Genomic DNA, 15,823 nt, shown 5'->3' with positions numbered 1-15,823 from the left:
ATAGCTCTTATCATTACTAAGAATCTAATTTTAGTATTTTTTTCATAAGATGGAAGGTGGATTCAAGACCCACCTCTAACAAACAATAGCTGTGTGACCCTGGACAAATCATTTAACTTCTCCGTGTCCTTAGGCAACTCTCTTAAGTATAAATTTCAGTTGTTCTATATTGGAATTCCCTTGTCTAGGAACCACCTACACCAGTCAAATCACAGGTCATTCCCAGCTGTCCCCCCAAGCAACATACCTTGACCACTTTCAGGATTCCTTCATTGGTTTTTGCATCAGTTTCTATTACAAACCAATTCCCTTCGTTTCCAGAGGTAAAGAAATATTCTGCCCTCCAATTATCTGTGAACTCTTCATCGAGATCTGTTACTTGAAACCGAATCACTTCAGAACTAAGAGTATTTTCTTCAATCCGTACTGAATACTGAAAAGAGGGTTGCAGAATTTATCAAGGCTAAGTTATTAGTCCTTTTCTAAAAGGCATTTTATTTTCTCTTCTTTGAAGTGGAGATGTTCACTTACAAGGGGGACATTGGGGCCACCCACCATGAGAAAATTGTAAGGATCAATGGGAACACTTGCCTAGAGTGTGTTGACATTCCCAGCCCACTCAATGCATATCTATGATCACAATGTTATCAGTTAATCCATTTCAATTCATAAAAATACACTGAGTGTAAAATACTATGCCATTTTTGTGATTTGGTCTTTTCAGTCATGTCAGACTCTTTGTGACCCCATTTGGTGTTTTTTGGGCAAAGTTACTGGAATGGTTTGTCCATTTTCTTCTGCAGTTCATTTTATAGATGAGGAAACTGAGGCAAACAGGGTGAAATGACTTACTGGGGGTTACATAGCTAATATGTCTTTTAGGCCAGATTTGAACTCAGGGAAAACAAATCTTCCTGACTTTAAGCTTGGCACTCTATACCCAGTGCCAGTGAGCTGCAAAACACTGTTAGGCACTGTTAAACAGGACTGTTCCAGGCAAGGTTAGCAACATCTAACCATGCAGAGAGGAATACAAAGCTATCTATCTGTCTATCTATCTATCTATCTATCTATCTATCTATCTATCTATCTATCTATCTATCTACTTGTCTGTCTGTCTAAAATAGTTTTGTCAAAAAGTAAAAACATACCTGTGATTCTTTAAGAACTGGGAAATTGTCATTGACATCTTTAATCGTAATTTGACACCCACATTCAGTTGCCTGTCCAGCTCCATCAAGATCTGCACCACTTACAAGCAGACTATACTTGCTGTATTTCTAAGTTTAATAAAGAAAAAAAAGAAAGAAAATAATTTATTCAGACTTTAAAAATATTTTATTTTGAACACCCAGAATCAGAATATTTTTGTATAAATCAAGAACTCTTTGAAAAGGAAGAACTATATTGTCAAACAATGAAAATATAGCTCCATTCAGATTTGTATGAACCACATTTGGGGAAAAAATGTGTGGATTGTATTCATGCTAAAGTGCTTTGGAAAAGCAATGATGTCATAGTGGATGGCAAGCTGACCTTGGAGTCTGGAAGACCTAGGTTCAAGATCAGCCTCTGATACATATTTTCTGTGAAACTATAAACAAATGACTTAACCTCTCAGGGTCCCTGACAAATATCTGAGACTAAAAATTCCAGAGAGAGCACCATCCTGGACTCTTAGAGGGAGGCTCCCAGTGGTAGCTCCCTATATCAGTGAAATCACAGATCCAGTAAAAATGTTATTGAAAATTATTTTGTGTTTCTTATTGACTAGGAGGTTTGAATTTTCATATTCAGAAAGAAGTGAATACTAGGGTACCTTTAGTGGTTGGACTATGGATGTTATCAGTCAGCCATCATGAAAAGTACAGCAGAAGTTGTTTTCACTACATATCTTTGGTAGATAACTATCTAATTGCTGCTTCTTGTGGCCTGTGGAGTGATGATTATGAAATTTATGGGATGCTCCATTGATGGGCTCTAGGAAGCTTTATTGCCCTGTGGGCTTAGTAGACTACAGTGTGACAGGCAGTCCATGACAAGTTGATATTCTTTGAGTAGAAACGGGCAGAAGGTAATAGGGGCTGCACCCCTGAGAGGGAAGGGAGGAAATTGATTTTCCACTTCACATAGAATTATCCCCTGTTTTTCTCCATTTTCAGAGCCCAATGCAGAAGAGAAAAGAACTAGGGAATTCAAGAGGGAAAGGGAAGATGATAAAGAAGGTTGATTTCTATAGAGAGAGGCAGGAGAGAAATTGAAAGAAGTCAGAGATGTAGTGGTGAGCAGCAGATGGGGAAGGATGGAGGATTGCAGTTTGAAATTCCAGGGAAGGTTTGAAATGGATTCCAAGAAAATCTTTCCTTTTTGTTCAAAAATATCTACTCTCCTTTGGTAACCTGAGGGTTTGTTCTCAGTCTGATACTTGCTCTCTTATGCCCATACTTTGCTCTGCCTCCACTCAAATGTTTAAATTTACACAGCATGTAGGTGACTTGTGTTTCTTCCCTTAGGAGGGTTGTATTTTGCACAACAAATTCACACCCCAGCTAATTAATTTGGGATTGTTCTAACTTCTTCTTTTCTCTTTTTGTCTTTTGGTGAAATGTAAGCCTGGGGAATTCCCTCTTCTGGCTTTGTTCAAGTGAAATCCTTGGGCAACTCGCTCCAAAAATGTGTTTACTTTACCTCTCTATCAAGAGTACTGGTCATGGAACGCACTTCCCCGGTGTGTCTATTTAGGAGGAACATAGGTTGCTCCGCAGGCTCTTGAGAGATTATTTTGAAGGCAATTTTAGAATTTAGATGATTTGGTTCATCAGCATCTGTCGCATTTAACACCATCACCAGTGTATCTAGGAAAGGAGAAGTTGAATAAAATGAATACTTACAGAGCTATGTTATATTCACACAAAAGAATCAACAAAATTTCATTCTGTTCCTAATTTACTTTTTTAAATGCTTATTGTTTATGTTACATTGTTTTGGAAATACAGCAGAACACTCAGGAGTTGAGTCAGATTTTAAAAGCTGTTAAAGGCATGGGATCTGGATAGCTGGAAAAGCAATATGCAGAAGATTTAGAAATTTTCAAGCAAAGACTAGATGAGTTCCTGTTGAAGATGGCATAAAGGAGATCCTTGTTTAGGGTTGGTTTCTGAGGTCCCTTCCAGCTCTGAGATTCTGAGAGTTGGATGAGCTGACTTGTGTGAACATTTATAAATAAGGATGTGCGTAGCATGATATAGTGATAGGATATTGGTCTGGAAGTCCGACCTGAGTGTGAGTCTTGCCACTCACATATACCTGATGGATGACCTTGGACAAGTCATTTAACCTCTCACTGCCCAATTAATTAAGACACCACCTGCCATGTTCACTTGCTAGTCTCCAGGGCTGACTTTTGCACCCTAGCAAGAATACTGAGGACTAGTTTTTGTTAGAAGCACAATTTTATGTCCAATATGTCTTAATACTGTTGTGACTTTGAATATGCAAGGGTTTGTCTACACAAGTTGAAGTGTTATTTCAATAATCAAAGCAAGATTTTTTAGTTAATAATAAAAATAATTTTTAAAAAGAAAAATGAGGGGAGAATTGAGGAATTTCTTGGATGATTCAAGCAATGGTTGTTGAACTTTGTTCTCAGAGAGGACCAAAATGACATCATTATGTTGGACTCAAGTTACAGTGTGTCTGTCTGTGCTGATCAGACCAATATGAGCTCAGAAGGCTCTACCACACATCGGGCAGAAATAGTCTACGTGAACATTTGGGGTGGAGATGTCTCTAAATTTGATGATTCAAGTGATAAAAATAACTTCAAAGAATGATTTCATTAATCATACTGCCAGTCAGATTTAATTTAAATAACTCATGAGAGAGACTTGATTTAATTGTTTTTTCCTACAAAAAGCAAATTTTTGTAATTTCATATGCACACATTCTACCTACAAAGGGAAAGGAACTGGGCATGTTATTTCATCGGTATAGGGAGCTCCCACGTGAGGAAATTTCCTTTACCAATGCACATTGGTACCTTCTCTGTATAAGAGCAGGGGCTGATTGAATCTATAGCTTCTCATCTCACTTAAAGTAACTAACAAGGTGCTGATACCTTTGTAAGGTGAGAATATCTCTCAAATCAAATTGAAGGCATTAAACTTGGCAGAAAAGTAAGTAAATCAATTAGGAAGGCATGAACAAATCAATGGGAGAAATGAAATGATGTTTCAAAGAATAAAATTGTTCCGTGGAGTTTGGATTCAGTCAAAGGGCCACACTTGAGGACCTAGAGGACCACATATAGCCTTGAAGCCGCAGGTTCCCCACCTCTGGTCTAACCCTTTTCTCTCTGTTCTCCTCTAGACAGATTTCTAAAACTCTCAATGTATTGGGAAAAAGTCCACACTCTGATTCTGATCCTTCAATAGGTTCTTTTCTTCTGGAACTAGGAAGAAATATAATTTTTAGAGTGATTTAGGGGCCCTTTCAAGTTGACCAGCTATGCCTTGCCAGAAGGATTGTTACATTGGCAGAATGACTATTACACCTGTTATCTGTAGTCTCAGAGAGTTTCCCACTCTATTTGATAGTTGAATTCATGTCTAATAACTCTAAAGGCAACTCTACTTCATGGAGGTCCCTTTTCTTTAATTTTTGCTTCAACTACCTTTCTTTCATGAAGTCTTTGATTTTACCAGTGGACAATGACTTTTTCCTCTCAGACCTCATATAGCACATTGTGCCTCATTTCTCCATGTATCTTTCATTATTGTACATCACAGTTATTTCTGTGTCTTACATAAGCTTTGCATATTCCCCGACTCCTAGTACAGTGCCCAGAACATTTAATAAATCTGTAATGAATTGAATTGAGGGCATGTAGAAGTAGCTTTGTGGGTATTTTTTGATTATTGGTGATTGTAAATATGCTATCTATGCAGCTGCAAATGAACCTGTATTAGTCTTTATTAAATTTCTACTTCAGGGGACAGGAATGGCTTGAATTCACTTTTATTGGACTTAAGAATTGGAGCAATTTTAGTCCAGATTCAAACTATGCTCCGTATTCAGTGAATTCAATTTGATGCTATAACTGGATCTGGGGGAGGGCAGCATTTGGTGTGCTAGGTGGGTAACAGGAATATAGTGGAGGTGGCAAATGCAAAGGAATATGTCTTCTTGTCCTTGAGAAGCTTAAAGCCTGTTGGGGTGGGGATCAGGAAGACTTTCAACATCAAGATTAAAATAGCACATATATATATGATAGCTTGTGACTTAGTGCCAGATACAAGTGGCAAATACAAGAAGTGCTGTAGGAGCTTAAAGAAAGGGGAGAAGCCTGTGGTTTGAATGGTAGGGCTGGCGCTCAGAATAGTCAAGCAATTCTCTTCTCTTTTGTCTTATCTTTTTTTTTTTTTTTTTTTTTTTTTTGCTTTTTGGCAGGGCAGTTGGGGTTAAGTGACTTGCCCAAGGTCACACAGCTAGTACATGTGTCAAGTATCTGAGGCCGGATTTGAACTCAGGTCCTCCTGACTCCAGGGCCGGTGCTCTACTCACTGAGCCACCTAGCTGCCCCTCTTTTGTCTTATCTTGCTGTTGTTCAGGCATCTTCTCTACTTCCCAGTTGTCTCCACACGTGCCTTCAGCTCTGTGGTCATTATCCTGATCTCCTGTTGGAACCTTGCATACCACCCTTTGCCTCTTCCCTCTCACTTCCCCTACTACCCCCAAGCTTTGAAAGGTAAGGTTTTGTCTTATCTTGCCAGGGCCCAGACCTCTACCTCCTTGCCACTTCCCAGCTGTCACCACACCATGGTTCTGTATGCACCCCTGCTTTATAGCAAATCCTATGTGATATCTTCCTCCATCAGACTGTAAGCTCCCTGAGGTCAGGGGCTATCTTGTTTTCTTGTATTTGTATGTCTAACTCTTAGCATAATGCCTAACACATAGGTTTTAAGTGTTGAATAGTCTGTCTATTTATCTTTTGATCCAATTCATTCAGCAAGCAGCCTAGCCTATCTAGAGAGAGACACAGCTGCCAGGGGTGACAGTGTTGGTTTGTCCAACAGTCATGTTTCCCAGCTGCAATTTCTTCAAATAGATTTTAACACCAAATTAAATTAGAAAAAATGGGATTTTTAGGTGATGCCTTTGCTTCCTAGAGGGAATGTGTTTTACTCTACCTTATCTTATAATCTACTCCATTCTTATTTACTACTGTAATTTCTTGCTCTCTTCATACAACACAGGCCAAGCTAATAATCATCTTCAAAATCTTCTGCGATTATAGTTTTTTATTCCATGTGACACAACCCTTAAATTGTCTTGAATTTAGCTGTAGGCTTTGTTAAAAGCAAAAGCCTTTAATTACTCCATTTAACCAACAGCTTTGACTCTCTTTCTTGCCTTGGAAAACATGTATCCCAGATATGTAAATCTTGCTGCAACCCACTCATGCCAATTAGGTCTTGCACAATTTAGTAAAGAGGAAGGTTATGCTTTTAAATTCTGCCTGGAAACCTCAGGACGCATGGGCCAAAGGGGATTATTGTCAGATTTGTTCTCTGCTTTCCTACTGTCCTCTCATTCTTTAGATTATTGTGCAACCACCTGTCTTACTTGGACATAACCAAGCAGGGCTAGCTATAAAAAATTAGCATTTATTATTTTAGTAATGATAACTGTTAACATCCTCAACAACAAATTATCCAAACCAGTTACTACCTGTGTGACCTTGGACAAGTCATTTATCCTTGGCAGGCCTCAGTTTCCTCATTTGCAAAATGAGGGGGTTGGACTAGATAGTTGCTAAAATATCATCTAGCTCTAAATATATGTAACTTTCCCTCTTTGGACAAATAACCTTGATTTATGGCTGTCATTGACTCTGTTGCATTTGCATTAGGTGTAGAGTTTCTGGGGAAATCTATTTAAGTATCATCCTGAGAAATAGACGGGTGTCATCTGTCTGCAGTCAGGTCATAGATCATTGAATCTCTAGGTCATCTGCGAGTCATCTAATCCAATACATACCTGCCTGAGACTACTTGACATCTTTTGATGACTTTGAGCCATCCCTAAACTCTACATCCAAAGGTGTGCTAGTAAATGTTTGAAAACCAGCTCTCCTAAAAAAAAGTATGCCTGACACACTTTTAAGTTTAATTTATATTATTAACTTTTTCTCTATCACTTTCTTTAGGCTAGACAATCAACAAAAGAATAAATCAAACCATGACTTGTAGCATTTTCTGATTTCCAAGGTATAAATGGTCACACTGAAGATTTAACAATTGACTTTCCAGAGCTGTGTCAAGCTCTGCAGCCCTCCTTATTGAAGAGCTGGGTATATCTGCAGTACCCCCTTATCAAAAGATACTTGACTGTGTGCCATTATGAGCATTCCTGCCATTAAAAATATGTGCTTTTATTTTACAAAGTCCTCTCAAAAATAGTCCCTCAGGGTACCCATCAGCCTTATATGTTATGCCCTTTGGATCTACTTATTTTAACTCCCCTTAAACAGAGCTCTAAGATCCTTTGCACAAGCACCATAAATCATACTGTGGGCAAGATATGAAGCATACCCCCAGTTGAGCCAGAGTTGAAACTACCAAAACGACCATCTGAAATTTCTGACTTTAATTACTCTTACTAAGTTGGTGCTAAAGTGTTGTTTCTATGCTGTTGAATACTACAAGAGATGTCACCACCTTGTTTTGATACCCTGTTGCAAAGCCCTTTTCACCCTGCCTTGGTTATTGTCAGTCTGTCAACTAGGATTTTTTGATGACCTACTATGTCAGGTAGTGTGCTAGGCACTAGTCCCCTTCTCTGTCAGGTAGTAGCCCCTCATTTTCTTATTGGTGGGTTAACTATAAAATGACCAGGTTTTTTTCCTTCTCACCCACTATTTTTCAGTAGAAACCAGACACCAAGGTCTAGGTTATATTTTCAGCAGGCTGCCAGCACGTTCCTCACTGGCTCAGGTCACCAGAGTTGCCTAGTTAATTAGGTTTTTCCCAAAGATTCTAGCATGTCCTCTTCAAGTAAACCACTTTGACCAGTCAGACATTTAACATACTTCCCTGATAGACTAGCTTATATATTTTCTTTGGTAGTACTACCAAATAGCCTGACTTATTATTGCTTCTGATCTTGTATCGGGGCAGAATTTTTGGCTCCTGGTCATCGAATTCATTGCTCCTTATTTTAAAAACATAGCCATCTCAGGGGCTATGCCTTACTGGACACTGTACTGATTTTTATCATTTATTAAGGCAATACAGTAGGTTATCATTGCCTTCATAGATCAGGATTAATTCAAAGCAAGTTACAAAGACCACCTAGATTTCCTTATTTCCTTCGTCTCTCCCTACTCTTTTTGGTCTGAGTTTGGTACACGTGCCGAGATCAAATATAAAATCCTCTGTTTGGCTGTTAAATCCCTTCCTAACCTTTCTACCTAACTCCCTCCATATACAATCCAGTAACTCTGGCCTCCTTGTACAAGACACTCCATCTCTTCACTCTGTGTATTTTCACTGATTATCCTCTATGCCTAGAATTGTCTGCTTCCTTGTCTCTGCCTCCCAGGCAAAAATCTGCCTTCTGCAGGAAGCCTTTCTCAGCCACTTGATAACGTTAATGTCTTCCTTCTGAGATTATTTCTAATTTATGCTGTATATATTTTGTTTTTATATAGTGTTTGCATGTTGTCTCTCTTCCTCCCCCCATTAGATAATGCGTTTCTTAAGGCTGTTGTCTTGGTACCTATTAGTCACTTAATAAGTGCTTGTTGATTTGACTTGATTCAATAGGTACATAGATAAATAAATACAAGACCATTTGAGAAAAGAGAGAGCTCTGAAAAGTAGAGGGATCAAGACAGAACTTCTTAGTGTTAGGAGAAATTGGTGTAGAAATTGCCTTCGCTAGTTCAGACTGGCAAATTCTCTGCAACTGAGAGTATTAGAGAGTTGGCTATGGCGCTGAGAGGCATTTGCTCTTGGCCCCCTAGCTAGTGCGTGTTTGAAACAATACTCGATACTGGGTCTTCCTGGTTCCAAGCCAGGCCCTTTAGCTACTACACTACGTTGCCTCTTCATGTCTAGAAATATAAATGTCTGTTTCAAAGGGCACAGATTTTAGATGAGCAGGACTTGAAGAGAAGGCCTTTTACTTCTCAAACGGGTACATGCAGTACTTGTGTGTCTAATTGTGCATGTGTGTGTGTGTGTGTGTGTATGTATGTGTGTGTGTGTGTGTATTCATTTGTTTCAGTCAGGTCTTCCTGACTTCAGGCCCAGTGAGCTATCCACTGGTCCACCTAGCTGCCCATGTATACATGTATTTGTGTATATATAATATATGTATATATACACACATTTATAATATATCATATATATGTATATACAACACATCCTATATATATATATACACAGTATATACATATAGTAGGATATATAATATATCACACATGCATATACATAAATGTACATACATATATTATGTGTGTGTATACACACATATACATGGTCAGCTAGGTTGCACAGTGGGCCTGAAGTGAGGTAGATTTAAGTTTAAATATATTAAATATGCATTATATATTTATATATACATATAATGTAGTATATATACATATCATAAGTATATATTATATGTGTGCATATATATATATTTATGTACGCACATATACACATATATATGGGCACCTAGGTGGCACAGTGGATAGAACATTGGGTCTGAAGTCAGGAAGATCTGAGTTCAAATATATTATATGTTATATATGCAAATATATAACATGTTATATGTGTATATACATTCATGTATAATATATTGTATAATATATGCTATATTATATATGTGTATATATACTATATATCTATATCTATATGCATGGTATACATGAGCAGCTAGGTGGTACAATGGATAGAGCACTAGAACCATATACACACATGCATACCTACATACATTTACACATGTACATACATGCACACATACATCCAGACACACGTATATACACACATAAATATATATGTATATACATACATACATACATACATATACAGGATGCATATATGTATGCATCCTGCTGATGATATGCAATGATGCTATTAATACAGGTTAAAGAGTATGTTACTCTTACATCAGAGGTATAGCTTATCCCAGTTCAACTACCACTTTGCTATGTGATCCTGGATAAATTATACTTCATCTGAAACTCCTTTGTAAAATGAGAAAAATGCTTCCTTACTACATTGACTGGGTTATTCTGAGAAATAAGATTTGCAGTTTGTTGTATCCACCCAGCTCACCACAGTGGCGCCTAGTTTGGGAAAGAACTCTGGAATGGTGGGTCCTGTGGAAGACTTACTTGCAGCACTGTTTTCTTCAATTTCACCATAGAATATGCTTTGTGAGAACACTGGAGCATTGTCATTGACATCTAAAATTTTGACTGTGAGCACAAGTGGTGTCTCTACATCTCTTCCCCTTTCATCCAGAGCCTGACATTTGATCTAGAAGAAAAATGAAAATGGCATTCACAATCAGAAGCATAATTGACTAATTGTACGTTATAATGCAAGCACCAATACATTTTTCTAAACTGTTAAGAGTGGCATCGTCAATCACAACACAGAAGGGGAAATTCAGAACTGTATTAGGGCACCACTTACCAGGAACATTGGGGTTTCCTCTCGATCAACGATTGCTGTTATGTTAATTTCTCCAGTTCTGGGGTTAACGATGAAGATACCGTAAGGGGGCTCATCAATTCCCACTCCAGAGATACGATATGTAATTCTTTGGGTTTTTTGAAAATCTGAACTAATCTGCATCAAAATATATGAAAAATTATGGGGATCACAGTTAAAAACAATTTACAAATCCCTTTCCCTCTCCTCTCTGCTCCCTCCTCCAAACACCTCTCATTGTGGACTCTGATTCTTTATTCCTTTTTCCATTTGGGGACAGTCTCTCTGCCCTCGTTTATTGTCTCTGTCTACTCCCTCCCTCATTTGTAAATGCTGAGGAACTTTAAAAACTTCACATGTAAACTGCCAGTGATGACAAGAAGGGATCATTTGTTTTTCATACATAATATCTCAACTTCCTAGGGAGGCGTTTGTGTATTAGAGGGGTCTGGGTACTATGCTTATGTCCACAGGTTAAAGACAGGGCAGGGAGATTTTAAAACATGTGCAAAGATGAATCTAGGTATTTCAGTTATTTAAAAGCATTTTATAATACCTCTGGTTGTAGGCCTAAGAGGTTAAGTGTGAAGAAGGGAAAGGAAGCCATATAAAGAGTATTGATTTTAGAATCATAGGACCTGGGTTCAGATCCTAACTCTGATGCTTACTCTTTGTGGTACTCTTTGGACCTCCTCGATTTCTTCATCTGTAAAATGATAGGGGTTATTTATATTAAATGGCCTCTGAGGTCAAATATAGTCCTGCCAAAAACTTATTAATTCCTATGTGATGGCAGGATTAGGCCAGACTATAAACCTCCTCTTATACTGGCATTTGATGCCCTCTATAATCTAGATCTGTCCCTGGGCCTTCCCTACTCAGCCAATTCTCTTTTTCACTACTACCCAACACAAGCCTTCTATTCCAATCAGACCAGTCTCCTTCCTGTCTCCTTCCCTGCCATGCTTATTTTCAACCTCAACCAATCTTTGCTCATGTGACTCCCTCAGAACTTCATCTTCACTTACCAAAATTCTACCCATTCTTTGAGGCTCCGTTTAAGTACCCCATCTCCCATAGACCATACTGACCATACCAGCTCATATCAATTCTTCCCTTCCCTGAAACTCTATAGCAATTTTTATTCATACTACTAATTTTGGCATTTAGCCATATTCAGTCTTGCAAACTTCTCTATCAGTTCCATGAATATGTCTTCATTCCCCAACTGAATTATGACAAAGATAAAGGGCCTTGTTTTCTTCTGTTGGGCTCCCCTCCTATACCAAGCCAGGACTGAACATTTAGGAGGTACTCAATAAACACAATGTTTTTTGTTATTTTAAATGATCAAGAAATGTACTATTTCCTGTTATTTTCAATTAAATCTAATCTTTTCGGTACTCATACTTCTATTTCATGTACAACTTACAGTAGCAATTGGATTCCTCTTTGAGTTGTCTTCTCTTTCCCGACAAGGTCTTGCAAATTTGACCCATTCACGTTTATACCTTCTGAGGGGCTTCTGCAACGCGGTGCCACCTTCTTCATTTTGTTCTTTTACCTTATTCAAAAACCCCAAAAAGAGATAAAAAAGGTCCCATCCTAACATATACATCCTTACACTAAGCTAGGGAAATCTGTAAACTCCTAGAGACCAAAGACCAAATTTTTGTTTACCTTGTCAGCAAAAGAAGTACTTAAATATTCTTGACAAGGTTGTAAGCTCCTTCAGATTAGAGGCTCTCATTACCTTTTTGTACACCTGAGAATATCTAAGAGTTCTGAGTGCACAGTTGTTTAATAGATGATGATGATTAAAAGGAAGAAAGCATTTGATGAATTACAGTATGAACATGTATAGAAATCTGGTTTATAAATATTGTTTAGAAATTTGGCAGAAATCTAATAAAAACATTTACTTGCATAAACTTTTCAATTTTAATGTCATATGTAATTTTTTCTGTATTTTTTGTCTTTCATTTGTTTTTACCTGTATTTCAGTCAAAATAATTTATTCATACATTACCTCCACCCAGAATTCACTGTTGACCTCCACCACCACCTGTAAGCATTGAAAGAAAATTAGAACAAAGTTGAGTTCTTGGACTTAAGAAGAAAATTATAATCACTATTATGATTATGTATGTTTTTATACATATACCTCTCACACACATGGAATTATGAGAGTATTTTGGGTCTAGACCTCTGATCTCAACAATATAAGGAACTTCTGGTGTGGAAATTCCCTCCACTGTCATAGGTCAGCAACTTGTATGTAACTTATAGCCCTAGAGAAGTATCTAGGAGGCATTGAGTGGTTAACTGATTTGTTCATGGGCACACAGTCAGTATGTGTCAAGAGGCGGAGCTTGAATCCAAGGTCATTATCCATTAGGCTACAATGCCTTTCCAGATCTAGAAGCACAGGTGTCTGTTTCACAGGGTATGGGTTTTTGATGAGCAAGACTTGAGGAGAAGTCATTGCCAGGAAATGAGGCACGTCCTCAGGAACAAGTTCATCCTGTTCTTTACTCTGACAAGGATAATTTTACTAATAAAGAAATAGCCTAATTGACTTTGCAAAAGCATGCTCAGCCGTCTGTTACTAGAGCTCTCCAAATTTTTTATCTCCTTCTAAATAAAAATGGACACCGGAAGCTATTGTAGCCAAAGGAGGACGTGATTATGATGAGTTTCATTAAAGTAAATGCCAAAAGGAATTGTTAAAATTCAAAGCCCCCTTCACTTCATAGTAAAAGGCTGGCTTGAAAATTATGTTGACCATTTCTCATTGAAAATTAATGGCATTCATGGTGGAGAGATATATTTTATTGGATATTGATGGGTGAGGAGAATGTAGTTGGTTAAGGTCAGGGCATTTAAAAGATGATTATATCCTTTCAAATTTACAAAATATAGTTTGTCGTGTGTTTGCTAATCTGTTATCCATAGTACCCATCCATACTATTTGAACCAAAATATTATAATAAGTGGGTGATGAATGCCCATTGTCCATATTATGAAGCAGGTAGGCAGCTAAGTGGCCCAGTGGAAAAAGCACTGGACATGGAGTGAGGAAGACCTGAGATCGAATCCTTTGTCTCAGTTTCCTCATCTGTAAAATGGGGATCATAATAGCACTTACTTCCCAGAGTTGTGAGGATAAAATGAGATATTTGCAAAGTGCTTTGTAAACCTTAAAGCCCAATATAACTGTTAACTATGTTTATTATGGCATGTAGTGGGATGAGCAATTTATTGAATTAGTCTGCCTGTACATGCACAAATCTTAGGCAGGCAAAGATGGACAATAAGCTGGACCGAGGATTGCATTGGAGGAAAGCAGGTAATTGGTTGCATTTGAGAAAATGAGAAGTGCTTTCAGTCTTCCTTAACATAACTCACCCTTTGAAAATACTAATATGATAAAATGAGATAATGTATGTAAAGCACTTAGCATAGTACCTGGCACATAGTAGGTGCTATATAAATGCTTATTCCTTCCCTTTCCCTTCCCTAAAATTCTCATGATGATACTGTATGGCTTTAAATAATTAGCAACACAGTCTCTAAAGAATAATAATTGTGGGCGACCCAAAAGTAGTGGAGAGACTCGAGATAGACATTAACAGGCTGCTACATATTACTAGTAATGACCTCCTAAAGAAAAAAAATAAAAGATACAATTGCTTTAGAGCTGGAAGGGATCTAGGAGATTACCTAGTCAAACCTTCTCATTTTTATGATGAGCATACTGAGGCCCAGAGAGATTAATTGACTTGCCCAAGGTCACCGAGTTAGAAGGTAGCAGAAGTTGGTTTAAATTCAGATCCTCTTTCTCTACACCACACTACTTCTCGTAGTATCAAAGAAATGTTAGATTTAAAAAAGGAGATGGACCAGTCATGCATCAAGATCAAGGGGTGACTAATAGATAGCCCAATTGCTACATTGGTGTTGATTAAATGTTAAAAAAAAAGAAAGAAAAAAAGACCTAGAAAAAGGCCTCCAGCATGTTGAAGTTCTCTTGGAGGATTTGTGGCCGGGATGGGGGTGGGGGGTGTTGGGTGGGAGTAGGGTGGGGCAGGGGGGATTGGGTGGGGGTGGGGGGGTGGGACTTGAACAAAACAAATTACTCAGGATTGGAATATGCACTAGTAGAGCAAGGACCCACATCACAGAATCATAGATTTAAACTCAAAGGGATCCTAGAATCACCAAATCTCACCCCATCATTTTACAGATAAAGAAACAGGCACGAAGAGGTTAAATGATGCGCTCAGGGTTATGCTCTTAGTATTGTCAGAGACAGGATCATGCCCACCCACAGTATACCAAGAATTTTCCTTGTAATTAGTTTTTATTAAAATGAACACACTGTATTTAAGAGACTTAAGACCTTGAAGTTTATAGCCTTTTTTTTTAAAAGAGAATAAAAAGCCCTAGAGAATAATGAATCACAGAATTTCTGGTTCCTTTCCTCTTGAATGTACCTTTCTTGTATCTGTCCCCATGTTGTCTTTCATTTCTTTCCTCTCTCTTCTCCCTTTTTGCCATTGAAAGTCTACCCAAACTTCAAGGGCCAGCCTAAGTCTTACTCCTTCCAGGAATCTTGGCCTGATAGTATAGTCCTCTCTGATTTCCCTCTTCACTGAACTCCTACCAACATTTCTAGTCTGCCCATGCCCTTTGACACAGACACGGGTATTTTATATTGTTTGCCATTAATTCAGGTATGTGAATCTAGCCTCCTTAGCTAGATCTTGATGTCTTCAAGGCCAAGTACCAGGCCCTTTACTATTCCATATTCACCACAGAACTTAGCAGGGTTCTAAACATTTCAATAGGTACCCAGTTGCTATTCATTGGTTAAATGTTCATCTGAGCTAAAGAGAAGCAGTTTAAAATGTTCAGGAAAATTTATTCAAAGAACTGTCTAGCAGCATTAAGTAGTGAGGGAGCAGTGGGAGAAAGAAGGCCAAGATGAGAAAAATTTTAGCTTTTTAAAATTTGGCTCAAAGTTTGGTTGCTCTGGAACAATATAGATTGATTGGTACACAACTAATTAACTCTTAAAAGCTTGTTAGCCAGGCATAGCCCAGGATGGAACCAAG

At 38.1% G+C, this 15,823-nt stretch overlaps 1 protein-coding gene across 1 annotated transcript in view; it reads right to left on the bottom strand.

The window, feature by feature from the left end:
- The window catches only part of DSG3 (desmoglein 3), a 33,645-nt gene extending 18,070 nt beyond the window's left edge, over positions 1-15,575 (bottom strand). The window contains exons 1-8 of the mRNA XM_036743819.1: positions 15,522-15,575; positions 12,736-12,771; positions 12,139-12,270; positions 10,689-10,844; positions 10,385-10,529; positions 2,689-2,855; positions 1,152-1,280; positions 248-433 (exon numbers count right to left, since the gene is read on the bottom strand). Coding sequence (XP_036599714.1) covers positions 248-433; positions 1,152-1,280; positions 2,689-2,855; positions 10,385-10,529; positions 10,689-10,844; positions 12,139-12,270; positions 12,736-12,771; positions 15,522-15,575 — 1,005 coding nt within the window. The remainder of the gene's footprint in view (positions 1-247; positions 434-1,151; positions 1,281-2,688; positions 2,856-10,384; positions 10,530-10,688; positions 10,845-12,138; positions 12,271-12,735; positions 12,772-15,521) is intronic.
- Between the last annotated feature and the right edge of the window lie 248 nt (positions 15,576-15,823).

This window comes from Trichosurus vulpecula, chromosome 1 (assembly GCF_011100635.1).
Source record: "Trichosurus vulpecula isolate mTriVul1 chromosome 1, mTriVul1.pri, whole genome shotgun sequence".
Taxonomy (NCBI): domain Eukaryota; kingdom Metazoa; phylum Chordata; class Mammalia; order Diprotodontia; family Phalangeridae; genus Trichosurus; species Trichosurus vulpecula.
This window is presented reverse-complemented; position numbering and strand designations above follow the sequence as displayed.